At 55.0% G+C, this 27,646-nt stretch overlaps 2 protein-coding genes across 2 annotated transcripts; both read right to left on the bottom strand.

Moving 5' to 3' along the window:
- Positions 1 to 264: 264 nt before the first annotated feature.
- Positions 265 to 19,452, bottom strand: MAP1LC3A (microtubule associated protein 1 light chain 3 alpha). The gene is made up of 5 exons (XM_054081840.1): positions 19,408 to 19,452; positions 18,748 to 18,928; positions 8,190 to 8,245; positions 2,065 to 2,171; positions 265 to 1,623 (listed from the first exon to the last, which is right to left on the bottom strand). The coding sequence occupies exons 1-5, from the start codon at positions 19,450 to 19,452 to the stop codon at positions 1,461 to 1,463; spliced, it is 552 nt and encodes a 183-aa protein (XP_053937815.1). The 3' UTR covers positions 265 to 1,460.
- A 581-nt stretch (positions 19,453 to 20,033) lies between these two features.
- Positions 20,034 to 26,264, bottom strand: DYNLRB1 (dynein light chain roadblock-type 1). Its single transcript, XM_054081917.1, has 4 exons — positions 26,181 to 26,264; positions 23,919 to 23,994; positions 21,633 to 21,800; positions 20,034 to 20,549 (listed from the first exon to the last, which is right to left on the bottom strand). Exons 1-4 carry the CDS (start codon positions 26,181 to 26,183, stop codon positions 20,506 to 20,508), a joined length of 291 nt encoding a protein of 96 aa, XP_053937892.1. The 5' UTR covers positions 26,184 to 26,264; the 3' UTR covers positions 20,034 to 20,505.
- Positions 26,265 to 27,646: the final 1,382 nt, after the last annotated feature.

Raw genomic sequence — 27,646 nt, 5'->3', positions numbered from 1 at the left:
GAGGAAACTTGGTCCCAGGACAAGAGACTTGACTCTGTCACAGGCAGGGCAAGGATAACCATGTGCCCTACGTCACCGTCCCGTGGTCGGTCTTCTAAACTGAGCTTCCACCTCTGCCTCGGCCCTTTCTGCTGCAGCTGGGAATGACCAGCTCCAAAGCCGGCTACAATGCACCAGTGAACACTGGGAGCACGCACCGCTCTTACTGGATACTAAGAACGTTAACAAATGAGATGGAAACAGAGCGTTCCTACAAGACACGACTTGAATTTACGTTTATTTTATATATATATATTTATATATATACCTTTGTATAGATTAAACTGGGCGGGAGTTTATCATATACATTTTTTGTTTTTTTGGTATAATACATGAGAAACAGGAACAGGAACATAGCAAATATAAATCAGTACATTCCTGGAGCGAACTCTGCCACACCGAGACGGAAAAACTGCATGCAATGGGGAGACAGAGAGAAGGGAAATCAATTGTATTTAAAAAAAAACCAAACCAGAAACAGACAATCTAGGTACAACCGTCGACAGAGGAGCAGCACTTCATATAGCAAACCATATAAATTAAAAGTAAATTCCACTCTGACATCTACTATGCTTTAAAGTGCAACAAAGCCTGATTTATTTACCTACAGAATACAGGAAAGATTACCCCCTCTCCCCATTCCAAACTATCCCTAAAAAAACAACCCAAACAAACCAACCAATAAAATAAATGTAAAGGATATACATTGTCCACAGACCTATAGAGACGCCTACATCTACTCAGTAGCACCAAGAATCTGATATGGGTGTAATTAAAATCAATTAAAACTCGGGAGCAACGGTAACATTTGTTTGCTGCTTTTGTGGATTTCCTGCCCTTACGAGTGTCTCGGAGGAGAGGCGGCTCTCCCTGCGCTGACGGTGAAGGCGACAGTGTCCTGTCCTCCCTCCGCCCCCGGCCGGGCTTTCGGCAGCACGCTGGGAACACGCACACGCGGCACAGCGGGAGCAGCTGGAGGTGACACCGGGGGACGGGACGGCGAGGCCCCGCATGGGCGCAGGGGGTTGTCTGTACGTGTGCACACACGTGGGTGTGGAGAGAGCGGGGCTGATCTACACAGAGGTGAAGGCATCATAGAATCACAAGATGGTTTGCGTCAGAGGGGACCTTTAGATTCATCCAGTTCCAGCCCCCTGCAACGGGCAGGGACACCTCCCACTGGGTCAGGTTGCTCAAAGCCTCATCCAACCTGGCCTTGAACATGGGTTCAAGGATGGATGGGAACCAATGCACGCCACGAGCCTCTTCAGTGATGGGGTGATGGGAAGGGGAGGGAAGGGGGAAGGGAGAGGAAGTCAGCGCAGTCCCCCTCTCCTGAGCCTTGGGTTGCGTTGTCTTCCACAGCCGGAGGCCCGTGCGCCACAGTTCATCCGTCTCCGCATGCCACCTCTCAGCAGGCCTCAGTAGCCAAAGGTCTCCTGGGAAGCGTAGACCATATAGAGGAAACCATCCTCATCCTTCTCCTGCTCGTAGATCTCCGAGATGGGGGTAGAGACGCTCACCATGCTGTGCTGGTTCACCAGCAAGAAGAACGCCTGGGTAGGATTCAGCTGCAAGCGACGCCTGTGGGGGAAAGGACAGGAGGGCCTGAGTCATCCCAGGCGGGCAGGACGGGGACAGCAGGTTTCACCTCCCCCTGCAGTGCTGCTCCACAGGGCCAGGCCCAGGGCACTGGGACCTCCTCCCTCATGCACAGGACACCGTGCCTACAGTCCACCTCGGGGCTACAAGGTCTCCCAAGTTGGACTCCGCAAAACCCCTTCCACCTTAGCTGAGGGATAAAAGAAGGGGATCGAGACCCTCTCACCAGCTCATGGAGTGTCCCCCTGAGGGGGAGGCCACTGCCTTTCATCAGATCCCACATCCCTCAACCTCTCAGTGCAAGGATGTTGTGATTGCCATGTCTCCCTCCCCTGGCAGCTGTCTCTGCCCTTCCTCACCCACTGCTCTGTGTCCAGGGCCTGTGGGTGCAGATGGGTTCCCAGCTGGGGCCACCCCACTCACCGGATTATTTTGACCAGTTCACTCATGTTGACGTGGTCTGGGACGAGGAACTTGGTCTTGTCCAGCACTGGCAGCTGTTTCTCCCCTTTATAGCGCTCAATGATGACCTGGGGATGAAGGCAAGGGCAGGGTTAGTCACGCCTACAGCACCCCGGGCGCCAAACACAAATCCAGCCAGCACATATGGAAAGGCTGAGGCAGAGCCCCACTCCACGTCACCATCAGAGCAGTGACCATCGGGTTGCCTGCAGACAGCTCTTCAGGGGAGTCCTCGTTCTGCCTGAGGCAGGCAGTGGACAGCATCCGACAGAAGGGAACTAGAGCATCGCCTGCTCCGGCTGCCCAAGGAGCGGTAGGCATTAGCAGAACAGGCCTCCTCCCCTGCCATGCCAGAGATCCGGAAAAGGAGTGAAGAGTATTTCAACATCACTTTCAGATTGACCAAACCCACAAGTTTTGCTGACCTGAGCTAAGCACTGAACTCATGGTGCACAGCAAGAGATATTTTCCTTCCCTTTTGTGCCACAACTCTGGGCTCCTGCTGTGTGTGGACCTTTTACCTGAAGGGAGGGCCCTGCACACTGGGGCTGTGCCCCATTTTTCACTGAAAATGAGCAGGAACGGAGGCAAACGCCTCTAATTACCAGCCAGCTCACAAAGAAAAGCCTCTCAATTAGTTCAGGATTGGGCTGAGAAGGACAGCCTGGCTGTTAAAGCAGCAGCTGCCCTGAGCAGACAGAGGGCTGTCACCTAGAGCAGCTCCAAGAGTTCCTGTCTCCAACTGTTATTTGGAGAACTCAGCCATGGGAGCAGGTGGCCAATGGACAAAATGTTCTTGTCTACCTTTGGAGGGAAACGCAGGATCAAATGCTAATATTACATCCCTGTGGCCACAGGACTTGTATACAAAGCCACGTCGCTCCCGTATCCTCTCCCAAGATGCTGCCTCAGGTCAGGGTATTCCTCAGTGTGGGATACCTGCTCCTGCAGCAGGAACCCACCCCAGGCGGATGGGCAGAGCCTGGGCTCCCAGCCCCACTGCAGAGGGGCCCTGGCACCATTCACAGACTCAACCCTTGGCCTGGGGCCAATCTGAAGAGGTGGGAAGGGGTTTTGGTAGCGAATGGGCCAGAGCTGGCAGCCCAGCACAGGCAAGGCTGCCACCACCCCATGCCTGCAGGTCCAACCAGAAGCAAGGCTGAGAATGTAATCCCAGTGGGTGCATGCACAAAAAGGGAAACCTTAGAGCTGCCTCCAGTGCTGAAAGAGGCTCCAGGAAAGCTGGAGAGGGGCTCTCCATCAGGGTGTGCAGGGAGAGGACGAGGGAGAATGGTTTTAAGATGAAAGAGGGGAGATTGAGATGAGATCTTAGGAAGAAATGTTTTGCTCTGGTCCAGGCTGCCCAGAGCAGTGGTGGCTGCCCCATCCCTGGAGGTGTTCCAGGCCAGGTTGGATGGGGCTTGGAGCAACCGGATCCAGTGGGAGGTGTCCCTGCACATGGCAGGGGGTGGGACTGGATGGGCTTTGAGGTCCCTTCCAACTCAAACCACTCTGTGATTCTATGCAATATGTTTGTGTAACACACACACACCTGCACACACGATCACCCACAGAGACCAGCACAGACACGCAGAGCACTCACATAAACACAGCACCAACAGCCTCATCTGCCCCCCTTGGCTGGGCTGGGCAGAGCTCCTTTAGTGGGAATACATACAGAACCCCCCCATGCAGTCCAAAAGGTGCTCTGGTGTCGATGCAGCTTGAGTCGTGTCTGCCCTTGACACTGGTCTGCAGCTCCCTGGCACAGCCCTCGCAGGGGCCCAGACAAGGCTGTCCCTTCCTCCAAGTCCATAATTCGTGTTTCTGTTCACCACTGCGCCAGGACAGGGTACTGCTTGGGCTCCCTCCCCCGCCACTGCCTCTCTGTGCTCCTCTGCGGGTGTGCCGCAAGCTCCAATCACATAACCCAATAAAGACCTCTCTGCATGGCCCAAACACCCCCCCAGCCTTCCCAAACCCATCCCCAGCCTTCCCAAACGCAGCCCCAGCCTTCCCAAACGCATCCCCAGCCTTCCCAAACGCCTCCCCCAGCCTTCCCAAACGCAGCCCCAGCCTTCCCAAACCCATCCCCAGCCTTCCCAAACGCAGCCCCAGCCTTCCCAAACGCATCCCCAGCCTTCCCAAACGCCTCCTCCAGCCTTCCCAAACGCCTCCTCCAGCCTTCCCAAACGCCTCCCCCAGCCTTCCCAAACGCATCCCCAGCCTTCCCAAACGCCTCCCCAGCCTTCCCAAACACCGCCCAGCCTTCCCAAACGCCGCCCCAGCCTTCCCAAACGCATCCCCAGCCTTCCCAAACACCCCCCCAGCCTTCCCCAAAGCATCCCCAGCCTTCCCAAACGCATCCCCAGCCTTTCCAAACGCCCCCCCCCAGCCTTCCCTATGGGCACAAGAGGAGGTCTCCCCAGCCCACTCTCGGCAGCACAGCCTGTGACCTCGCTGAATTCCCCATCCCAGTGCTCTGGGATATGATTTGCTCCTGTTGCAGCCCAGCACAAGCTGTTCCCCGCGTTCAGCCTCCCCAGGGCTCACCGGAGCTTGCTTCCAGCAGGCAGCTGCTCCCACCAGGGCCCGGCTCAACGGGTTCTGGAAGGAGAGCTGTGCGGCCGGTGCAGGGGAGGGCAACGGGCAGCCGTGAGCTTGGTCTCTCCTCTAACAGGAGCATTTCCAAAGCATCTGCTGATGCTGCAGGTGGAGGGCGCAGCAAGAAGGCCCACGTAGGAGCCAGCGGCAGCTGGAGGCGACTTCCCAGCAGAGCCAAGCGTGAGCAGCGCCTCGCTGCCAACACAATCCTGTCTTTCTTGACACAGCGCTGCTTCCCACGGAAGCGCAGCCAGCTTTGAGGGGTGCACAGACAGCGAAGGAGCCTCTGGCACGAGGTAGATAGGGAAGCCCTCGGCTCCTGCCCATCTCCCTGTTCCATGCTCCACTGAGGGGTTCTGGGATGGGATTGCCCTGACTCCCCCGCCACCTCTGGCAGTCCGGGTTATCTGGTGCTTTGCCTCTGCTGGGTTCAGGCAAACTCACCACCAGCTCCGTCCCCAGACAGCACCCCCATGTCTATATGGCACAGCCCCTTCCCTCAGCCCCTGCTGGAATTACTCTCATGGAAACAGGAGAGAAATGCCTTTCCCTGGGCACAAAGCCAAGCCATGCATTCTGCAAATCCTCCTGACCCTCTGTCAAAGCAAAACAGGAGTTGCCCAAGGGCTCTGAGTGGAAACCGGAGACACAAGAAGAGGGCAGCAGCTGCGGCACAGTTTGCTGTGACTCCTGCCAGCATCGGGGTGTGACTCAGGCTATCTTCTCCCTAACTTACCCCCCCGCCAGGCTGTGGGCTCAAATCCCCTTTGGCTCATTCCAAGAGCCTCTCCAGGGAAGCCAGTCACTTGGGAAACCCAGCTCCTGCGTTTTACAGAGGACCCAGACCTGCCTGCGCAGCTCAGACCCACAGCCACCCCACACCACACTGCGTTTCACAGCACGAGGCCTTGCAGGCAGCCCGAGCACTGAACGCTGCCTGCAGTGACTCGTAGGAACTCTGTTGGGTAACAGAGAAGAGACACCATCAAATGCGGTGTCAGTGTCTAACGGGGACCAAGCCTTGAGAGGTACCAATGACACAGACACAGCTGCACCCCCTGAGGTCTTCAGCATCCTTCTCCCCTCCTGGTTCTTCCCACTGTTCCAGCAAACCCTGAGTGAAGCGCACCCTCCCTTGCCACATCCGTCAGCCACGACAGCAAAGCGGCTGCGCGTTCAGCCGAGTCCTTCACCCTCCCACAACGCTGGCACTCAGGACACCGGCAAGGACAACAAAGAGGTCCTGGAGCAGGGCTGGGAGGTCAGCTCTCTGCCATGGCTGAACCTCCCCACACACAGCTCCCCAGACAACCACCCCAGCGGTCCTGATGACACAAAAGTCATGTCCTGCAGCGCATGATGTTTGACCCCAACACAAAGAGCATTCCAGCCATGGAAGCTCTCCCACCCCATTTTAGGAATGCTGGTAAAACTCTGCACACGGATGCAGAGCTGTGGCTCCTTCTGTTCATTTTCCAGGCACCATGCCCTCATGTACAGGGACCCGACAGACGCACGCAGGCGTACTTTAGGTACAACCTATTTCTAGCCTGTCGCTATGGCCAGAGCCTTAAGGCGTCGTAACGACAACTGCTCTGCCACAACCCTGGAGAAATGAAGAGCCAGTCAAATGCCATAAAAAACACATTACTAGCAGTGGTCAACATATGTGTGGATGGCACGGCACACCGGGATTCATCGTGCTGAGAGGGGCGAGTCCTGCTTGGCTGCGCTGACAACACGTGGACATCACAGTGGTGGTAGGAGAGAGGGAAGGGAAAGAATTCCTTCTGCTAGAAGATGCTGGGTTCAGTTTTGGGCCCCTCACTCCAGGAAAGACACTGAGGGACTGGAGTACGTCCAGAAAAGGGAACAGAGCTGGGGAAGGGTCTGGAGAACAGAGGTTGTTGGAGCAGCTGAGGGTCCTGAGGCTGTTTAGCCTGGAGAAGAGGAGGCTGAGGGGAGACCTCATTGCTCTCTGCAGCTCCTGAAAGGAGGTTGTGGGGAGGTGGGTGCTGGGCTCTGCTCCCAAGGAATGCAGGATGGTATAAGAGGCACGAGCGTCAGGTTGTGCCAGGGGAGGTTTAGATTGGATATTGGGAAAAACATCTCTACTTGAATGAGTGGTGAAGCCCTGGAACCACCCACCCAGAGCAGTGGTGGACTCCCCATCCCTGGAGGGGTTAAAAAAACCCATGTGGCAGTGGCACTTGGGGCCATGGTTTAGCCGGCACGGTGGTGTTGGGCTGACGGCTGCACTGGATGAGCTGAAAGGTCTTTTTGAGCCTCAATGATTCTGTGATTCCATGTTGTGCTAAAATCTAAAGAGCGAGGCAGGAATGCACCACTGTGTGCCCAGAGCAGTTTGAGACATTAAGCCCTGAAGGCTCAACACTTATTGGAGACCTTATTACTCTCTACAACTACCTGAAAGGAGGTTGTGGAGAGGAGGGAGCTGGCCTCTTCTCCCAAGTGACAGAGGACAGGACAAGAGGGAATGGCCTGAAGCTCCGTCAGGGGAGGTTCAGGTTGGATATCAGAAAAAAATTCTTCACAGTAAGAGTCATTGGCTACTGGAACAGCTGCCCAGGGAGGTGGTCGAGTCACCTTCCCTGCAGGTGTTTAAGGAACGGGTGGATGAAGTGCTTAGGGACATGGTTTAGGGAGTGTTAGGAATGGTTGGACTCGATGATCCAATGGGTCCTTTCCAACCTTGTGATTCTGTGATTCTGTGATTCTGTGAACACTGAGGGACTGTGCGCAATTTTCAGACAAGGCTGATGTTCGGCCAACGCCAAGAGCAAGCTGAGGTAGGAACACCTCCCATGCTTTGGTCACAAATGCCACGGCATTGCAAATACTAACCTGAGTAAGCCCTGAGTATGTCACTTCTCTGAGTTCTCCATCTTTTCAGGAAGAGAAGCAAATACTCAGCCAGGACAGCAGAAGCACATTCACAGCCAAAGAGCAAGAAAGTGCATTAGGGCAGGAAGAAATGGAGGTAATTCACAAAGCCTCACCTGCCAGTGCTGGGAAAGCACAGAATGGGTGTGACCGTTTGGTTGTGCTTGAATTATCTTAACAGACCCTCTTTGCTTTCAACACAGCTTTCTCTGGGCAGATGAAGAGAAATCCTTACTAAGTCATCCAGGAAAACTCAGGTAGCTATGTCAACAACAACAAAGGCCATTTCAGGTTTTTTTTCCTGCTGCAGATTTGGAAGTAGATTTGAGATCAAATCAGTTCCGTGCCTCTAGGGCAGGCAGGAAGCTTAGCAGAAAGGCTGTATTCCGCACTGCTGGGAATGTGATCCGCTACTGAGTAGCCGGCACAAGGCTCTGGAGGCTTACGGAGAGCATCCTTTGCTGATTCCACGGAGCAAAGCTCAGCAACCTCCAATGCCAGCAGGTGGAGGTGATCCAGCAGCACAGAGGAGTCCTGAGAACCAAGTCCAATGCAGAACAGCTGGAATGAGAACTTACCGGGATTTTGTTTGGATGCTGCTCCCGGATCTGCTGTACCTCTTTACAACGATCCGCTGGAAAGAAAGTAAAGAAGTGAAGTTAGAAACATCAGGCTGTGCTAGTTCAGACAAAAACAAGGTAACCACCCTGCAAGCCACAACCTAACAAAGAGGAGGGCTGAAGCACCTCCCGTACGAGGACAGGCTGAGAGAGGGGAGGCCCTGGCCCAGGTTCCCCAGAGCAGTGGTGGTTGCCCCACCCCTGGAGGTGTTCCAGACCAGGTTGGATGGGCCTTGGAACAACTGGATCCAGTGGGAGGTGTCCCTGCCTATGGCAGGGGATGGAACTGTATGGGCTTTAAGGTTCCTTCCAATACAAATCCTTCTAGGATTCTATGATTATTTGGATTTAATGGGAAATTCGGTTTGGGTTTTATGACTGAAGATGTGGTTCGTGTTTCCTTTTCATCCTGACCAGTGTTCCAGAGCATCCAGAGTTGTCCTTGTGACAATTCTCCCCTGAGGTCCCAATCAGCAAAGAGCTACGCCAGAATCAGCAACTGCACATGATGCTGGTACAGCAGTGCCTCCTCGGGAATGCTGACACCGTGACAAGGAGCACCCAACCGGGCACCCAACCAGGAGCATACGCCCACTCTTCTGCAGAGCTCTGCTCCCACATGTTCCCCATGGACACGCTTCAGCAGGATAGAGCAGCTGGAAGGTTGGAGATCCATTTGTGGACAACACTTATCGGCAAAAGGACTTTGGGCAGCTTGGCTCAGACTTACTGAGCATTAACCGAGTCTGCGGAAAGCTGTGTGTCCTCATGGCTGGTTGGTTCTTCCAGCTTCAGTGTCCACCCTATCCTGCATCTCTCTCCACACTCAATGTGGAGAGATCACATCAAATGGCCGTGTGGATGGACTTCCCAGACACCATGCCTTTCCATGCACGGTCATAGAATCATTGAGGTTAGAAAAGACTTCTAAGCTCATCCAGCCCCACCATGCTTACTAAACCATGTCCCCAGGTGCCATGGCCACAAGGTTCTTGAAGCCCTCCAGGGATGGGGACTCCACCACTGCCCTGGGCAGCCAGTTTCAGTGCTTCACCACTCTGTCAGTAGAGAAATTTTTCCTAATACCCAATCTAAACCTCCCCTGGCGCAACTTGAGGCCCTTTCCTCTCATCTTGTCCCTCGTTCCTCAGAAGAAGATGCTGGGTCAACAGAACTATTGGCAGAAGAAGCCCCAACAAAGCAGGTGATTACAAGAGGGATTTGAGAAGCAACTCACCGAAGGCAAATTTGCAGCCTTTGCAGGGGATCATGGCTAGGAACGCGGATAATCCCAGAGCATCCCACTAGTCTAGGCTGCGTGCATGGAAGGGCAGTCACATGCCTGACACCCCTTCCTGCTCCCAGGAAGCATCACCAGCTCCAGCACAAGGCTGGAGGTGATCACCACTGAGGAGCCACAGCAGGATGCCCTCTGCCCATCGCACTAAAAAACCCACCACACAGAGAATAAAGAGGTGCCCCACCTACCCAGGAACTCAGAGACCTGCCCTGAAACCACAGCCCTTCGTCCCCCGAGGTGGGGGGGACCCACTGCTCTGCCTTGGCCAGGCTCCTTCCTGGTTGGAACTGGATGGGCTCTGAGGTCCCTTCCAATCCAAACCATTCCATGATTCATTCTATCAAGTTTCCAGGACGTCTAAAGCTCTGCTAAGGACCACGCTCAGTCCCATCGTAGCCTGAAAATCCAACTGAGCAGGCTTGGAAACCAGGAGAAGCTATCCTGCATCGAACCCTGCAACGAGGGCAATTTCTGTGTGCGTGACAGTTGAGGTGCTAGAGAGCTCTCACAAGAAAGAGGTGATGGTCACCCACACCCTTCTTAGCCTGGGGCGGGAGCTGGAAGTTGATCCTCTGTCTCATAAAAGCATCTTCAACACCACACACCAAGGGATGGTTATAAACACCACCTGTAATTTATTGTATAGGTCACAGGACTGAGAATAAAGCTGTTGGGCACTTCAGAGAGACACAGACAGAGCTGCCAGCACCTGTGGTGCCAGGTCACAGCAGACAGGATGCTTCCTCTGCCCAGTGACTACCAAAGCCTGCATGCTCGCATTTCAAACACCACAGCTCAGATTTTATGAGCCTTGTTCTCCTGACGTTCCCCCAAACTATCCCTGCGCTGAGGCCGAGACATTCCCCTGCTCTGCTGCACCCGGCCATCACGAGTAATAGAAGCATGGAATGGTTTGGGTTGGAAGGGACCTCAAAGCCCATCCAGTCCCACCCCCTGCCATGGGCAGGGACACCTCCCACTGGATCCAGTTGCTTCAAGCCCCATCCAACCTGGCCCGGAACACCTCCAGGGATAGGGCAGCTACCACTGCTCTGGGCACCCTGGGCCAGGGCCTCCCCACCCTCACAGCAAAACATTTCTTCCTAAGATCTCATCTCAATCTCCCCTCTTTCAGCTCAAAACCATCCCCCCACCATCCCATCCCTGCACTCCCTGATCCAGAGCCCCTCCCCAGCTTTCCTGGAGCTCCTTTCAGTACTGGAAGTTGCACTAAGGTCTCCCCGCAGCATTCTCTTCTCCAGGCTGAACAACCCCAACTCTGTCAGCCTGTCCTCACACAGGAGGTGCTCCAGCCCTCAGATCACCCCCATGGCCTCTTCCCGACTTGCTCCAACAGCTCCACGTCCTTCCTGTGCTCAGGACTCCAGAACTGGACGCAGGGCTCCAGGTGGGGTCTCACCAGAGCGGAGCAGAGGGGCAGAATCCCCTCCCTGACCCTGCTGGCCCCACTGCTGTGGACACAGCCCAGATGGCTGCCCCGTACAGTCCTCAGCCTACACGTAGTGAACCAGAGCTGCTCACACATTCCAGTCCCTACCCGCATTTTTTCCTCTGCCCTCTCCTCGCTGCAGGAGAAGTCAGACACCAGACTGGATTTCAGCAGCCTGGAGACTCCAGGCAAGAGGGGATGAAAGGGCTGCAGCCACTGCTGCTTAGAGGGAGCTGAGCGAGGATTAACGAACTGCACGCGAAGAGCACGGCCTCTGCTCCCAGGGGTGAGCTCCACACGGCTCCCACGCGGGAAAGCCGGTCTTCTCCCCAGGCTGCCAGAGCTCAAGATAGCAGCGAGATAAAAACACACACTTTTTATTGGTTCGTCCTAGTAAAATTTCACCGCTAGGGCCTATCAAAAGGCAGAGGTATTTTTGTAGCATCGCATGTGCCAGGAAAATTCCTCCAACTGCTGTTCCAACTGTTAAGAACCAGCAGCAAAGCTTGCAAATTGCCCCAAACACCAGAATCTCAGCTGTTTTCTGGACTGAAGTCCTTCCCAAGCTGTTCTCCCAAAGATGCAGGCACACAACCTATCCCATGGCAATGCAGGAGGAGACCGTTACGCCGGTTAAGGAGAACAGCAGAAAACATTAAACCAGACCTTCCAAGCGTTATCCCTTTTGATCCGCCATGCCCGCGAGCCCTCGCTCCGGGTCTCTGCTGTGCTGGGCGCTGTGCAGGCACAGAACAAAAGGACAGCTTGGAATGCACAAGAGCTTCACCAGACAGAAGGTACAGATGGTGGAACAGAAGGAAAACACATGGCAAGGTCTCAACAACAGCGCAGTTGCATAAGGGGCAGCATTTTTCAGGAGACACTGGACAAACACTGGTCAGGCGCCTGTGCTACCCCGGGGCAGTGGATGGACTCTCCAACCAGCCCTGCTCCCACGCCCAAGGAATGCTGTTAAGAAAACACCAATAAGAAAAAACCCCACCTGGAAACGTCACCAACTGGGAACCAGGTCAACAGCTGAAGCTCAGCAAGAGCCACAGGCAAGAAGCAAAGCCGGGAGTAGAAATTCAGGCATGAGCTACCGTCTCTCCCTGCGGTCCCACACCCCAGGGCTCCAGGGGAAGCTGCCCATGGCATGAAGGGAGTATGCAGAAAGCCCTGCCTGCCAGAAGACGCTCTGCCGGGCAGCCTGTGGGTGGATCTGCCTTGGATCTGAAGCGGATGCAAAAATGAACACGTTTCTTCAAGAAGCTGCTGTGGGCAGGCCCAGGGCAGAGGGTGAAGCACTAGAACCAGCTGCCCAGGGCAGCAGTGGAGTCCCCATCCCTGGAGGGGATAAAAAACCTTGTGGCTGTGGCACCTGGGGCCATGCTTTAGCAGACACAGTGGGATTGGGCTGACGGTTGGACTGGATGAGCTGAGAGATCTTTTCAACCTTAATGATTCTATGAGTCTACGAACGACCTCTGCTCTCCATGACATGTTCTGCAAGGAGAGAAGGAATTGGATGGTTTGAAATCAGGATATGTCTGGGACGAGCTGGCAACTGCTGAAGACACCGGCAAGTTTTGCAGGTCATTCCAGAGGAACATCAAGTATTTTTGTAATATCACACCACCCCAAGGCCAGACACCTCGAACCACCAGGAAACACCTCCCACATACGTGTCATAGCTCCCACAACAGCTGACCTGGCCTGTCCTTGCCCAACACCAGAGAGCTCATTCTCAGGCCAGCGGCACCACAGGAGGAGCAAGAGGAGACTCTTGCATCCAGGAAAGGATGTTCTGAACTTACTGTCTGATGGGAAATGTCTCTGAAACAGGGTGGAGGTTGCGATGCTCTGCTCTCACAGGAAGGAGTTAGCAACAGGACCTGCCTGCACAATTATCTGTTCCATTTTTACAGCTTCCTTACCAGATGTGTTACCTCTGGGAGGCTTTTTGAATGCCGGGCTGCTGGGCCAGTGCCTGCAGCAGGATCTCAGCACTCTTGTTCATTTCCATAAGTTCCCAACGTTTCTGGCTCCAGAGTGGAGTTTGAGAATGGATTTGAAAAGATAAACAGGAACCACCTTCATTTTTTTCACAGTTTCACAATGTAACTGAGTGTGACTGGGAAATTGTAAGGGGTTCAACGAGGCCAAGTGCCGGGTCCTGCACTGGGTCACAACAACGCCGTGCAGCTCCAGCCTTGGGGAAGAGCAGCTGGAAAGCTGCCTGGGGGAAAAGGCCCTGGGGTTGTTGGTCGACAGCAGCTGAACACGAGCCAGCAGTGGCCCAGGTGGGCAAGGAGGCCACCAGCCGCCTGGCTTGGATCAGCCATGGCGTGGGCAGCAGGAGCAGGGAAGGGATCATCCCGCTCCACTTGGCACTGGTGAGGCCGCACCTCAAATCCTGGGTTCAGGTTTGGGCCCCTCACTCCAGGAAAGACCTTGAAGGGCTGCAGCACGTCCAGAGAAGGGAACAGAGCTGGGGAAGGGTCTGGAGAACAGGGGTTGTGGGAGCGGCTGAGGGCCCTGGGGCTGTTTAGCCTGGAGAAGAGGAGGCTGAGGGAAGACCACATCGCTCTCTGCAGCTCCTGAAAGGAGGTTGTGGGGAGGTGGGTGCTGGGCTCTGCTCCCAAGGAACGCAGAATGGTATAAGAGGCAACAGCGTCAGGTTGTGCCAGGGGAGGTTTAGATTGGATATCAGGAAAAACATCTCTACTTGAATGAGTGGTGAAGCTCTGGCAGAGGCTGCTCAGGGCAGGGGTGGGGTTCCCATCCCTGGAGGGGTTCAAAAACCATGTGGCCATGGCACCTGGGAACAGGGTTTAGCCGGCACAGTGGGGTTGGGCTGACGGTTGCACCGGGTGAGCTGAGAGGTCTTTTCCAACCCTAACAATACGGTGATTTTAAGCCCGGCTCCAGGGATGAGTATTTGTAGCTGGCAAATCCTAAATAAGGGTTCAGTCATGACCAAGTGGAGCCACAGCAGCTGTGAAGTCCGAATTCCTGTCAAGACACTTGTTCTCTGCTTGCACAGCACCACGTTCCCCCTCGCAGGATGAGCCCTGGACCCCTGACATTCAAACACCATAAACCAGAGCTCCCAACCCACCACAGCTCCAGGGCCAGGGAATGGACAACCCCTCCTGGGCCACGGCTGGATGGCAGACAGAGCATTTACATCACCACTCCAGACAGGGAACCACTTTTCCCCCCCTCAATGTTTAATTACATTTTCAGTAGCCTTGGGAAAAGAACAGCACATTCCCTCGGACAAGCCGTCGTGAGGCTGTCCCCTGCACGAGCTCCCCCCAAGCTTTTCCCTGACCTTCTCCTCCACACCCGTCACAATGACAAACTTCCAAGGCAGCAATAAAGCACTCAGATTTCTCAGAATTGCTCAGAACACTCCAAACGGCTCCGATAAAGACCTGGCACCCCTGCCAGAACTGCATTTTAGCAGAGAACACCATGCACGCGCAGGCACACAGAGACTTTGCACAGCCCGGACCACTGCTGTTTGTGCACAAACACGCCTGGGCACGTACAGATCCTCATGGTCCATTGAAGGAGACGTGCCAGACGCACGAGGCTTGGACTTACACCTTCGTTTTCTCTCACTGCCTATTCCCAAACTGCCTTCTGAAGACAACAGGCAGCAAGCAGCAGCATGACTGCTATCGGAGCTCTTTGCAGACCGCAGAACATCACACAAGTGGGGTGACACTCCAGGAGACCTCTGGAGGGACTGTCCTGACCACTGTCCCCACTGGGAGCGGCCAAGGAAGGAGCACAGCAGCCAAAGGAGATGACTTGGCTGTGGCTCAGGGCCACAGGATGACAGAGGCAGCAGAGCCCAGCAGTCCCACTGCTCCTGGCCCCATCAGCATCCTCCCTTCGGGCCCAAGGGGATATCATAGAATCATAGAATCACCAGGTTGGAAAAGACCTCCTGGATCATCAAGTCCAACCATTCCTATCTGCCACTAAACCATGTCCCTGAGCACCTCATCTACCCGTACCTTAAACCCTTCCAGGGATGGTGACTCCACCCCCTCCCTGGGCAGCCTCTGCCAGGGCCCCATGACCCTTGCTGTGAAAAATTTCTTCCTGCTATGCAGTCTGACCCTCCCCTGGCGCAGCTTGAGGCCATTCCCCCTTGTCCTGTCCCCTGACACTGGGGAGAAGAGCCCAGCACCCTCCTCTCTACACCCTCCTTCCAGGTAGTTTTAGAGAGCAATAAGGTCTCCCCTCAGCCTCCTCTTCTCCAGGCTAAACAACCCCGGGTCCCTCAGCTGCTCCTCATAAGTCTTGTTCTCCAGCCCCTCACCAGCTTCGTTGCTCTTCTCTGGACACACTCCAGAGCCTCAACATCTTTCTTGGAGCGAGGGGCCAGAACTGAACACAGGATTCGAGGTGTGGCCTCACCAGTGCCGAGTCCAGGGGCAGAATCACCTCCTGGACCTGCTGGCCACACCATTTCTGATCCAAGCCAAGATGCCATTGGCCTTCTTGGCCACCTGGGCCACTGCTGGCTCATGGTCAGTCACTGTCAATCAACACCCCCAGGTCCTTCTCCTCCAGACAGCTTTCCAGCCACTCTTCCCCTCGTCTGTAGCTGCACAGGGTTGTTCTGCCCCAAGGAGCCTCCATGAAGAAAGGACTGAGTAACAAGTAAAGGGCATACAAGCTTTATTATTCCTGGCTGCCAGTCTGGATTTTCTATTATATAAAAGAATAATAAAGAAATCAATATTTGTGGTCTGCGTGTCCAGCTGGCATTTGTTCTGGGTTTTTGTTCAGTCCTTCTGGCACCAGTGTTTTCTTCAACGCTGAGAATTAGCCACACATCAAATCATGTCCCAGAATGTCCTCAGTAATTAACACAGCCAGACACGTGCAGCTCAGCATCAACTGGCAACAGCGGCCACACCCCAAGGAATCCCAGCTCTCACAGCACCACTGCGGGAGCACGAGTACCCCAGCATGGCGCACGAGGACAAGCTGGCTCCAACCAACCTCAGATCAAGATCAAGATCAAGATCAAGATGCTTTTCTAAGCCACCAAGAAGCAAAACCGTTAGGAAAAGTCCAAGACAGTGCACCAAGCAATTTGCCCACTATTGGCCTTTCAACTGGCACAAGCACAGCTGGCTTACACGAGGTAAGCCCCCAGAGAAAGCAACACCTCGCTTCGAGAGCAGAGGGAATTCAGCTCCACACGCTGCCCTTATCTACCGCTGCCTCTCCTCTAAAGAGAAGTGGCTTTCCAAAACTCCCAGAGGAGTAAACCTGGGATGGGAATGTTCAGCCCGGAGAGGCTGAGATCACCCCTCTGCGTCTGTCACCCAGCCAAGGGGCTCCAGCTGACCAACAGGACACAGACCTATAAGTCCTACTGGGAATGCCTCATCCCGGCAGGATGCTGGGCACGAGGCCAGCTTAGGTCAGAGAGTCGGCCGGTCTACGTCTAAGGTCCATGTCCGTAACCACACCGCATTGGAAACAAAGCTTGAAGCCTGTTGGCAGCCACGCAGCAGCAGAGCAAACACTTGAAACCCACCACTTTGGGAGCAGTGGGAGGTGCAAGCGCTACCCAACACTCCGAAGGACTCTCGCGCTCTGTTTGGGAAGCGCAGTGGTGCCGTCAGGCTGCCGCACGCTTGCTGCAGCCAGGACAGCCTGTTCCTTCGACCACAGCTTTGTTCTGGGAATTGTTTTGGTCTCCTCCAAAGGAGGTGACTACGCAAAAGGCAGCTGCCTCTGCGTTGGCAGGCGGGTTCAGCAGAGAGCAGAGGGTTAGTCAGGCTGTATCCCAGGCACCCAAAGATGCTCTGCGGCGGATGTGCCGAGGACCAGCCGAGGCCACAAGATATCACCCTCTCACCACTAATGCACAGAGAAGCTGGCGCTTGGTGCCCTCAACACACCTTGGCTCAAAGCCCTGGCATTTCCCAGCCCGTTCCTTGTTCAAGTGCTCAATGATGAGCAGAAAAGCAAACGTTTTGTTCAGGATAGATCCAAGACAAACCCAAAGGAGTAGAAGAAACTCTCAGATAAAAAACTAATCTCAAAAATACAAGAAGGGGGAAAACATGCATTGAGGAAAGCAGAATCTTCAGACCAAGACCTCAACCAGCCACTTGCTGTGAAACTGGAGCCTGGGTGCCCTTTGTAAACAGCCAAGATTCCCGACTCTGCCTTTTCTCTGTTTTTTTGGAACCGTTCCACTTCTACAAAGTTTTGAAGCCTTAAAAATGAAGCCATTCTGAGGGTACAGTGTCACCCGTGATGTTTTCCACCAGCTCTTTCCAACTGCATTGTAAACAATCGCTTCCTGCTCCTGTTGTGTAATGATTCCAAGACAAAAACAAGCTGTATTTACTTTCTCCAACCCAGCAATTCCAGCCCTGACCGAAGCAACCGCATGAGCTGCCAGGCCTCCTCCTCCTCCTGGTTGAGGGCTGCAGCCCAGTCAGCTGAGAGAGCACAAGGGCAGAGGAAAACACTCCTAAACAAGGAGCACCCGCAGCTGCCAGCGCCAAACTCCCTCGCCACCTCCTTCCCCTCCTGGGCTATTTTAATCCTGCTTTCTTTCAACTACTCTGAGCCTCGGATTTTGTTTCCCTTCTGGCTCACACAAACTCTGACCAATCTGCAACAGCAAACTGGACTCCTCCTGACCATAAGAAGCTGTTTCTCACCAGCTGAACAGCAGGGTTCGATTTAGGATTTCCCCGCTTTTCACACGCAGCTCCGGGGGACGCGGCAGGGTCCCAAGCGAGCACCCCAGGGCACCCAGATTTCGCTTCACCCTTGTCTGTGCATGTTCGCTTGGCTCGGCCGCTAGGGCGGAGGAGGCTGGGTACACGTTCAAGGCCAGAAGAGTTGCACCAACAAATTACCAAATATTTACAGTTTCCAAGAGAGCAGTGAGGGCTTGGATTAGCAGAAAGCTCCAATTTTGAAACTCAGGTAGGAAACACGCCCTGACCTGTGTCTGGACAGCGACTGACACAAAGCGAGGCCGTGTTTGGCACAGATACACAGATTTCTATGCTCTTCAGGTGGTAAAACCCAACCAATCCCCGCCTCGGGATGACACCAGCCACACACACACACACCTTTCCCAGCACTAGCTGCAAAGGTCAGGAGAAGCAGCTGCTGCTACTTCACTTGATGTCACCACCAGGTCTGGGGACCAAAGCTGGTGCCTCCTACAGCCACTCCCGTGCATTCCCTGTCCCCCATGCCATTCCATGACCCCCCGTACACCTGACAGAGGGATTGGTGCGATGGTGGGGAAAGGTGTGACAGCAGAGACAGGAGGGACAGGTGTAACGGGAGGGATGGCAGGGACAATGGGGACGGTGTGACAGCGGGGACAGCAGGGCGGGTGCAATGGGGATGGGTGTGATGGGAGGGACGGGTGCAATGGTGGGGACAGGAGGGACTGTGGGGACGGGTGTGACAGTGGGGAAGATGGGTTGGGTGCAAAACGGGAGGGATGGCAGGGATGGGTACAATCGGAGGGATGGGTACAATGGTGGGGACAGGAGGGACGACGGGGATGGGAGTAACAGTAGAGATGGCAGGGATGGGGGCGAAGGGAAGGAAGGGATGGGGGCGATGAGGGCCATGGAAGAGCAGGGATGGGGGCGATGCGAGCGGTGGGAGGGCGAGGCCGGAGGGCAGGGCCGCAGGACGGAGCCGGGGCGAGGCGGGGCGGGGCGGCGCTCCGAGGCGCTGCAGCTCACCGAAGGTGCGGCGCTGCTTGAAGGGCCGGTCCGAGGGCATGGCGGCCGGGACGGGCCGGGACGGGACCGGCGGCTCCTCGGGCGGCGCGAGCTGCGGCGGCGGAGGCCGTGACGTCACGGGGGCGGGGGGCGATGGTCGATAGCGTGACGTCACCGGGGGCGGAGCGCGGAGGGGGCGGGTCTGCGGCGGGGCACGTGACGTCGGAGGGGCTCACAGGGGGAGGCGGGTTTTGAGTGAGGGGCGGGGCCTGAGAGCACGGCTGAGGCAGGGCGCGGGGCGTCTCGGGGGCGGGGCCTGGAGACGGGGTGGGGGGGCTGCTGCGGGCGCGCGTCACGTTACCGAAGGGCGGAGCCTATGAAGAGGCAGGGTCGGGGTCTGGAAATGCAGCGGGGTGTGAGTGACGTCCCAGAGGCGTGGCCTCAGCAAGGGGCGTGGCTTGGTCAGTGGGCGTGGTCTGTGTGTAGCTCCCCCCCCCTCGGCCCTGCCTCGGCCCAGCTGAAAACCATCCCCCCTCCCTGATGCAGAGCCCCTCCCCAGCTATCCTGGAGCTCCTTTCAGCACTGGAAGCTGCTCTAAGGTCTCCCCGCAGCTTTCTCTTCTCTCGGCTGAACAACTCCAACTCCCTCAGCCTGTCCTCGTACAGGTGCTCCAGTCCTCACATCATCTCCATATGGACTCCTCTGGCATCTCTCCAACAGCTCCATGTCCTTTCTGTGCTCAGGACTCCAGAACTGTACACAGGGCTCCAGGTGGGGTCTCACAGAGCGGAGTAGAGGGGCAGAGTCCCCTCCCTGGCCCTGCTGGTCCCACGGCTTTGGATGCAGCCCAGGACACGGTTGGTTTCTGGGCTGTGAGTGTATGTTTATGGCTCATGTGGAGCTTCTCATCCCCAGCACCCCAAGCCCTACTCCTCAGGGCAGCTCCCACTCCATTCTCCGCCCGGGCTGGGTTTGTGCTGGGATTGCCCCAATCCAGCTGCAGGACCTTGCCCTTCACCTGCTTGAACCCCAGGAGGTTCGCACAGCCCCAGCCTGCCCAGGTCCCCCTGGATCCATCCCTTCCCTCCAGCTCAGCGTTGGCCGCCCATGCACTGAGGGTGCAGGAAAATGCTCCAACATACCAGGCAAACACGAGAGCGCTGAACGTGGGCTCAGACAAAATCCTTGTGTAGAGAAAGCTACAGAGGAGTGAAAATAGTCTTAGGAAGCTTCATTTTTTTGAAGAAAAACCTCAATCATGAAAATGATTAAAATCTTCAGAAGGAAAACACGTAGGACAAACCCAGTCACTGCTGCCACTTTTTAATTCAACATTTGACTCTCCCAAAGAACTCCGTTAAACCAACAGAATGAGGCAGAACAAGAGGACAGGCAAGTGTCATATTTACAGCCATTCAAAAGCAACAGTGCAGAAGCGCATCTCAAACAGTGGTGAGAGAAGCATAGAAACACACAGAGAATAAACCTTCTAAGAATACTATTAGAGTTTTATTATATTATACTCTTAACTACTAAAAGAACCTGGTTTTTACTGCCAGATTCTAATTCACCAACTTTTCCTCAAAACAACTTGCGATACAAAAAAAAAAAAAGGTGACGCTTTTTCTGTTTGTAAACAACAAACCCACCCGCTTTTGGTTTTCCAGACGGTAGGGAAGTGGCACAGCAGAGTTAACGCTAACGCTCTATTCTTTACGGTTAAATTAAGAAAACAGTTGGTCAAAGGGGAAAAAAATCAGACCGCGTTAGTCAGTGTAGTCACTCAGTCGGGTTCTGGATGACGATCAGGAAATAGTCTTTATCTGGAGAAGGAAAAAAAAGAAATAATTTCCTCATTGATGATATTTGTTCACAGTGACACTGAATTCCAACCCTTTTTCCTATCTCGATGACACCCAGTGGGAACCAGAGTCCTGGTGTTCGTTCTCAATGAGCAAAATAGGCTTGGCAGGGCAGATCGCTGACTTTTATGAGTCTTACTGAGAAAGATGTCCCACTTTTAGGAACTGTGTGCTCCCAAGCAAGCTGAATTTAACTGAGAATGTGCATAGGAAATAACAGTAACCGGCACAGGCAATGATAGTCTCAATATAGGTGGTGCAGGTGGCGATTTCTCTCCTCTCGCAGGCAGACTGACGGGCTGCAGTTTTCCTGGAGCAAGGCCTACTCCTCTCTTGTCATCCTCCACATGGAAATTGCCGGCTGCCTTGGCACAAACCCTATGGCCTGCCTCGCAGCCAGGCCCTGCGGAGCAGCCCACTGCAACCACAGCCCCACTCTGCCTCTCCCTCAGCACAATCTCACCACGGAGCTGATGCAGCACAAAGGAAGAAAGCCAAGCTCCTGCCACAGGTGACCAGCACCCCATCTCACTGCTTCCTGTTTCATCATCTGATGAAACACGGGACATTCCCTGAAAAGAAGGCTGCTGCTGGATTCTGCGACTCCCAATTACAGCTACAATATGCTCTACTTCTTTTCTCTGGACAATCCATCAGATTGTTCTGCTTTCCCACATACATTTGCAGCGCTGAACTGAAATTCCTCTAAACATATTCCTTCTCAACTCCTGTGGGTTTATTCTGACAAACACAAAGCACACAAGGCTGCCACACACTCTCTAATGCTATTTAACACTTCCTACTTTGATCAGCATGAAATAAGGAAAGTGATTTCCCACATTCCAACACGAAAAAGCAAATTTAGGTCAACGATAAAAGCTTTCAACCCTGAAGAAAGCAAAACAGCTTCTTGGGAAAGAAGAAATTATGCAGCATGAATAAAAGCTGCTGGCAGAACTTTTCTCTCAGGCTGACAGCATCTATCGCATGAGAGAAGAATTCAGCTGGATCCGCTGCTGTCTGCTGTCAGCCCACTCACATTACCTGGTGCAACCATGATCTCATTCTTCTTGGAGCGGATCCGCAGGAAGGTGAGGTCATTCTGGGGATCGATGTCCCGCACGGTGCTCCGTGCCTTCATGATGAAGCTGTGCATGAGGCCCGCGTACTGAATGGTTGTGGAGTTGTCCATTGTGCTTTTGATTGGAATACCTGCAGGAATCAGGGAACAGCAAGCCTCGTTGACAAAGCTCCAGAACTAACTCCACCTTGGGCACCACCAGGTCCAGCCAGGGTGGATTTGTAAGCAGATGTGGTTGCGACACCAGGGATTAGCAGTGTTCTTTTCAAAGGCTTAAAAGGAGAACATGAACAGAAATAAGATGTGGAATGGCAAGATCTGGAAGCAGAGGTGTAGGCGAGAAGAACTGTTTACCTCTAGCAGCATCAGTGCTTTACTTTTTCTCATTTATATTGTTATTTATGAGATTTATAACTGGAAATAAATAATAATAATTATATTGGGGGGGAAGAGGAAATCATAGAATCACAGAATGGTTTGGGTTGGAAAGGAACTTAAAAGCCCAGCCAGTTCCAACCCCTGCCATGAGCAGGGACACCTCCCACTGGATCTGGTTGCTCCAAGCCCCATCCAACCTGGCCTGGAACACCTCCAGGGATGGGGCAGCCACCACTGCTCCGCCCAACCTGGGCCAGCGCCTCCGACTCTCACAGGAAAACATTTCTTCCTAAGATCTCCTCTCAATCTCCCCTCTTGCAGCCCAAAACCCTTGCCCCTCATCCTCTCCCTGCCCTCCCTGATCCAGAGCCCCTCCCCAGCTTCCCCGGAGCCCCTTTCTGCACTGGAAGCTGCTCTAAGGTCTCACAGCCTTCTCTCCTCCAGGCTGAACAGCTCCCACTCTCTCAGCCTGTCCTTGCATAGAGAATGTATGCTCATGTTTCAATCTTGTCCTCCTGACTGGAAACAGCTTTTTTGTTCAGAAATAACATCAGTTAGCTGCTCCTCCAGTATTCTAAGCTGGGATTGGTGTTGATACTGTGGGCCATCAGCCGCTGCATCACACAGGTATGAAGCTGAGGCGCCGGTGTTCAGCCACAAGATCTGAAGCAGCCCCGCGAGGTCCCTGGCTCGGTCCCTGTGCACCAGCCACGAGGACAGACACACCGACACTACCAGCAAGCGCTCTCCCCTCCCTCACATTCCTGCCACCCTTTAGATACATTATCCCACAAAGGGCCTGCCAAAATTCCACTCATGGATCAGAACAACTTGGCAGCTGAGTGCCAATACTAGTGTGGCAGAAACGCTGCTGCAGGTGCGTGTTCAAATAACCGCAGCTTCAGCCTGGAGAGCACAATCCAATATTCACTACTACAAGAAAGCCGTGAGCAGGAGCACAGCAGGGTCTGATGGTCAGAATATTCATGTAGAGCTACTATCCATCATCTCTCCCAAGGGTTATTCCTAGGAAATCCCCAGTTTAAATTGAGAATCACACAATTTTAAGAAGCAGAGCTGCTCACGGTGTATCTAGAGTTGGCTAAACAACCTGCTCTGCTGGGCCCTGCAGTGACTCCAAGAGGAGAGAACCACCTCAGGGGTCTCAGGAGAGCCGCTAAGGTGCTCAAGCCTGGGACATGCAGAGCAGTGAGATTTCAGGTGTTGTGAGAGCTTTCAGCGCTCCTAACAGAGGTTTGGAGAGAACACAGCCTCAAACGCTGGGTAACTCAAATAATTCTAAGCTTCTGCAATTTCTTTTATTTGATTTAATTCTTAAAACAAAGAATGTAAGCTTGCAGGAAACCAGAAATCGGAATCACAGAATCATGAGTGGTTTGGGATGGAAGGGACCTTAAAGACCATCTAGTTCCAACCCCCCCTGACATGGGTAGGGACACTTTCCACTGGATCAGGCTGCTCAAGGCCCATCCAACCTGGCCTTGAACACCTCCAGGGATGGGGCAGCCACAGCTTCTTCCCTGAGCAACCTGTGCCAGGGCCTCACCACCCTCAGCGTGAAGAATTTCTTCCTCATGTCTAAGTCTAAATCTTCTCCCTTCCAATTTATAGCCACTCCCTCCCATCCTATCACTCCAGGCCCTCATAAAAAGTCTCTCCCCAGCTTTCCCACAGCCCCATCAGGCACTGGAAGGCCGCTGTGCTCTCCTCTAGCCTAACTCGTAGCTCTGGCTACAGGAAAACCTTTGCCAAGGACCCACTGCAACCTAAACACAAGTGTTCCAGTGAGCAGCTCCGCAAGCACACGTTAGAATCGGTTACATCTCCACAAACCGCGATTGTCACAGCACCTTCAGAATTCACAACAATAATTCCTTGCACTCCTTTCTGGCTCTGAATTCGCTTCAGGGTTTCCTCCACCTCAGCCTGCAAACAGAGAGAGCACACATCAACAGAACATTCCAGCTGCCATTTGTTTTACTTGTGGGCCCCGGGTTTGGGTCCCTCCCTACAGGAAAGACATTGAGGGGCTGGAGCACATCCAGAGGAGGGAGCGGAGCTGGGAAGGGTCTGGAGAACAGGGGTTGTGGGAGCAGCTGAGGGTCCTGGGGCTGTTTAGCCTGGAGGAGGCTGAGGGGAGACCTCATCGCTCTCTGCAGCTCCTGAAAGGAGGTTGTGGGGAGGTGGGTGGTGGTCTTTCCTGAGTAACAAAGGATGGGACAAGACCACAACCTCTGTTCTCCAGCCTCTTTCCCAGCTCTGTTCCCTTCTCCGGATGTGCTCCAGCCCCTCGATGTCTTTCCTGGGGTGAGAGGCCCAAAACTGAACCCAGGATTCGAGGTGTGGCCTCACTAGCACCAAGTGCACTGGGGATTCCTTACAATTAGGTCATAGAATCATGGAACACGTTGGAAGGGACCTCAAAGCCCATCCAGTTCCAAACTCTGCCCTGGGCAGGCACACCTCCCACCGGGCAAACAAGTTTAGGTGGCACCGGCTCCACAGCCGCTGTCCTGAACCAGGTGAGTCCAGCCAGGAGCAGGCAGGGCTGGGGATAGGAGTGCAGGGAGGGGGAACAGGGGGCGCAGGGCAGGGGCCCATTGGGACTGAGGGGGTGTGGAATGGGGGTGCAGAGAATGGGGGTGCAGAGAATGGGGGCCCATTCAGACTGAGGTGTGGAATGGGGGTGCAGGAAATGGGGGTACAGGGGGGGAGCCCACCAGGACTGAGTTGGGGGTTGAATAGGGGTGCAGAGGGAAGGAATAGGAGTGCAGTGGGAGAATGGGTGTGGAGGGGGAGAGAATGGAGGTGCGGGGGGGAATGGGGGTGCAAGGAGGGGGAATGGGAGTTTAAGTGAGGGTGAAAGTGGATGCAAGGGAGAATGGGCGTGTGGGGGAAGAGGAATGGGGGTGTAGGGAAGGAAATGGGGTATGGGGGGAGAATGGGGGGCAAGGACGAGGAATGAAGGTGCAAGGGAAAGGAAATGGGAGTTTAAGTGGGGGTGAATGGAGGTGCATGGGGGAATAGGGGTGCAGGGTGGGAATGGGGTGCAAGGAGGAGAACAGGGGTGCAGGGGGGAGAACAGGGGTGCAAGGAGGAGAACAGGGGTGCAGGGGGGAGAACAGGGGTGCAAGGAGGGGGAATAGGGGTGGAAAAGGGGGGAGTGGGGGTGCAGGGGGAAAGAGCCCCCGGGACCAAGCAGAATGGGGGAATAGGAGTGCAAGGGGGGAATGGGAGTGCAAGGGGGGAAACCCCTGTGACTAAGGGTGAATGAGGGTGCAAGGGGGGATAAGGGGGTGCAGGCAGAGAACAGGGGTGCAGGCAGGGAGCCCTGCCGGAACCACGGGGAGGGAGGGAATGGGGGTGTAGGAGGGGGGACCCCTGGGAACCAAGGTGAGGAGTGAAGCGGGGTGGGGCGGAAAGCAGGTGTAAGAGGGGGGAAGAATGGGGTGCAGGGAGGGAGAATAGGAGTTTAAGGAGGGGGTGAATGTGGGTGTGAGGGGGAATGGGGGTGCGGGGAGGTGGAATGGGGGTGCAGGGAGGTGGAATGGGGGGAATGGGGGTGCAGGGCGGGAATGGGGGTGCAAGGAGGGGTAATAGGGGGAAATGGGAGTGCAGGGCGGGAATGGGTGTGCAGGGAGGGGTAATAGGGGGAATGGAGGTGCAGGGCGAGAATGGGGGTGCAAGGAGGGTGTGGGGGAGGGTGAACGGGGGTGCGAGGAGGAATGGGAGTTTAAGGCGGGGTGAACGTGGGTGCAAGGGGTTAATAGGGGTGCAAGGGGGGGTGATGGGTGTACAAGGAGGGAATGGGGGTGCAGGGGGGAGAATGAGGGGGTAAGGAGGGAGAATGGGGGTGCGAGGGGGGAATGGGGGTGCGAGGGGGGAATGGGGGTGCGAGGGGAGGAGGAACAGGGGTGCAAGGAGAGAACGGGAGTGGAAACGGGTGGAATGGGAGTGCGAGGAGGAGGAATGGGAGTGCGGGGGGGTGTGAGGGTACAGGGGGCGAATGAAAGTTTAAAGGGAGGAGGAGTGGGGGTGCAAGAGGGGTCCGGGGGGCGGACAGGGGGTGCAAGGAGGGAATGAGGGCCGCTGCCCCCGCCCCGCTCACCCACCATGGCTACGCCGCTCCCTGCGCAGGCGCCGCCCGAGGGAGGGACTGAGGGGAGGGATCTGAGGGGAGGGATCTGAGGGGAGGGACTGAGGGGAGGGATCTGAGGGGAGGGATCTGAGAGGGATCTGGGAGGGACTGAGGGGAGGGATCTGAGGGGAGGGATCTGGGGGGAGGGATCTGAGGGGAGGGATCTGAGGGGAGGGATCTGAGAGGGATCTGAGAGGGATCTGGGAGGGACTGAGGGGAGGGATCTGGGACCCGGTCAGGGTCACCGCGGATGGATCAGGGGCTTGAAATCCATGGCGCCCCGCCTGGAACCCCTGCAGGGATGGGGCAGGTAACTCCTGCCTGTGACAGCGGAGCTTCATGGAATCACCAGTTTAGAAAAGACCTTTGAGATCATCAAGTCCAACCGTACCTGCCCACTACTAAACCAGATCCCTGAGCACCTCATCTGCACATCTTTTAAACCCCTCCGGGGATGGGGACTGAACACCTCCCTGGGCAGCCTCGGACAGGGCCTGACAATCCTTTCAGTGAGGACATTTTTCCTATGTCCAGTCTACACCTGCCCTGGCGCAGCTCGAGGCCATTCCCTCTCGACCTGTCCCTTGGGATCAGAGCGTGGCACGGGCCTGGCTGCACCCCCCTCTCAGCAGATAGCTCAGCCCACACCCTGCGCGGGGACACAACCTCCCATCAGATAATAAGTTCACCACAGGACAGTTTTAGTTTTGAATCATTTCCCCTGTCTGGAAACCCCCAGGTTTGCAGAGAGAAGTAAAACACGACCAAAGATCAGCATCACTGTCAAGTTTCTGCAGCCACTTCCACAATCCTTGTTCACCAGACCCTTCCCAGTTCCGTTCCCTTCTCCGGATGTGATCCAGCCCCTCAAGGTCTTCCCTGGAGTGAGGGGCCCACAACTGAACCCAGGGGGACGATCTGCTCCCTGCAGGCCACCCCACGGCTGATCCAAGCCAGGGAGAAGCGCCCAAGGAACATGGGGAGCTCCTCTAAAGGAGGAATCCCAGCAGCTGTGTCCCAGCTGAGCCCTGGCCGAGCAGCCACTGCGCCCCGGCACGCTCTGGGGGAACCGCAGGACGAGGTGGAAGCCACCGAGAGCTCAGAATGTCCAATCTCTTCACTCTCCTTGAAGGGGTTTGGGTGAACGCCATGACCAGAGCACCGCAGGCTGTGCAGCAGTGACAGTCCAGGAAAGAAGGGTTGGGGCACTGCCCTCTGCGTGAGCACAGGGATTTATTGCCCAGAGCTGTGTCGCAAAAAAAGCAAACAACAAGTCAGGAGCTTCCGGGTAAAAACTCAGGGCCAAGAAAGCGAAGGAAAGCCATGGCTGGTGTCTACCAGCAGCCTGACGGAGGAGAAGCGGTCTTCAGGCTCTGATCCAGAGCATTCAAGCAGCACCTTCTTGACAGGCGCCGGGGGTGGGATCTGTCACCTGGGGAT

The sequence above is a fragment of the Cuculus canorus genome, chromosome 16, assembly GCF_017976375.1.
Source record: "Cuculus canorus isolate bCucCan1 chromosome 16, bCucCan1.pri, whole genome shotgun sequence".
Taxonomy (NCBI): Eukaryota; Metazoa; Chordata; class Aves; order Cuculiformes; family Cuculidae; genus Cuculus; species Cuculus canorus.
The sequence above is the reverse complement of the archived record's forward strand: the minus strand, read 5'-3'. Positions and strand labels throughout refer to the sequence as shown.

Excerpts from the sequence above, each read along its gene's own strand:
- MAP1LC3A (XM_054081840.1), bottom strand. The coding sequence starts at position 19,452 with ATGGAGCTGTTGGAGAGATGCCAGAGGAGTCCATATGGAGATGAT. Across the intron at positions 18,929-19,407 it reads GGAGTCCATATGGAGATGAT|ACCCGCCCCCTCCGCGCTCC; the intron begins GTGAGGACTGGA and ends GCCCCGCCGCAG. Across the intron at positions 2,172-8,189 it reads AGCATCCAAACAAAATCCCG|GTCATCATTGAGCGCTATAA; the intron begins GTAAGTTCTCAT and ends CTTCATCCCCAG.
- DYNLRB1 (XM_054081917.1), bottom strand. Across the intron at positions 21,801-23,918 it reads TATTGTTGTGAATTCTGAAG|GTATTCCAATCAAAAGCACA; the intron begins GTGCTGTGACAA and ends TGATTCCTGCAG. Across the intron at positions 20,550-21,632 it reads TGAGATCATGGTTGCACCAG|ATAAAGACTATTTCCTGATC; the intron begins GTAATGTGAGTG and ends TTCCTTCTCCAG.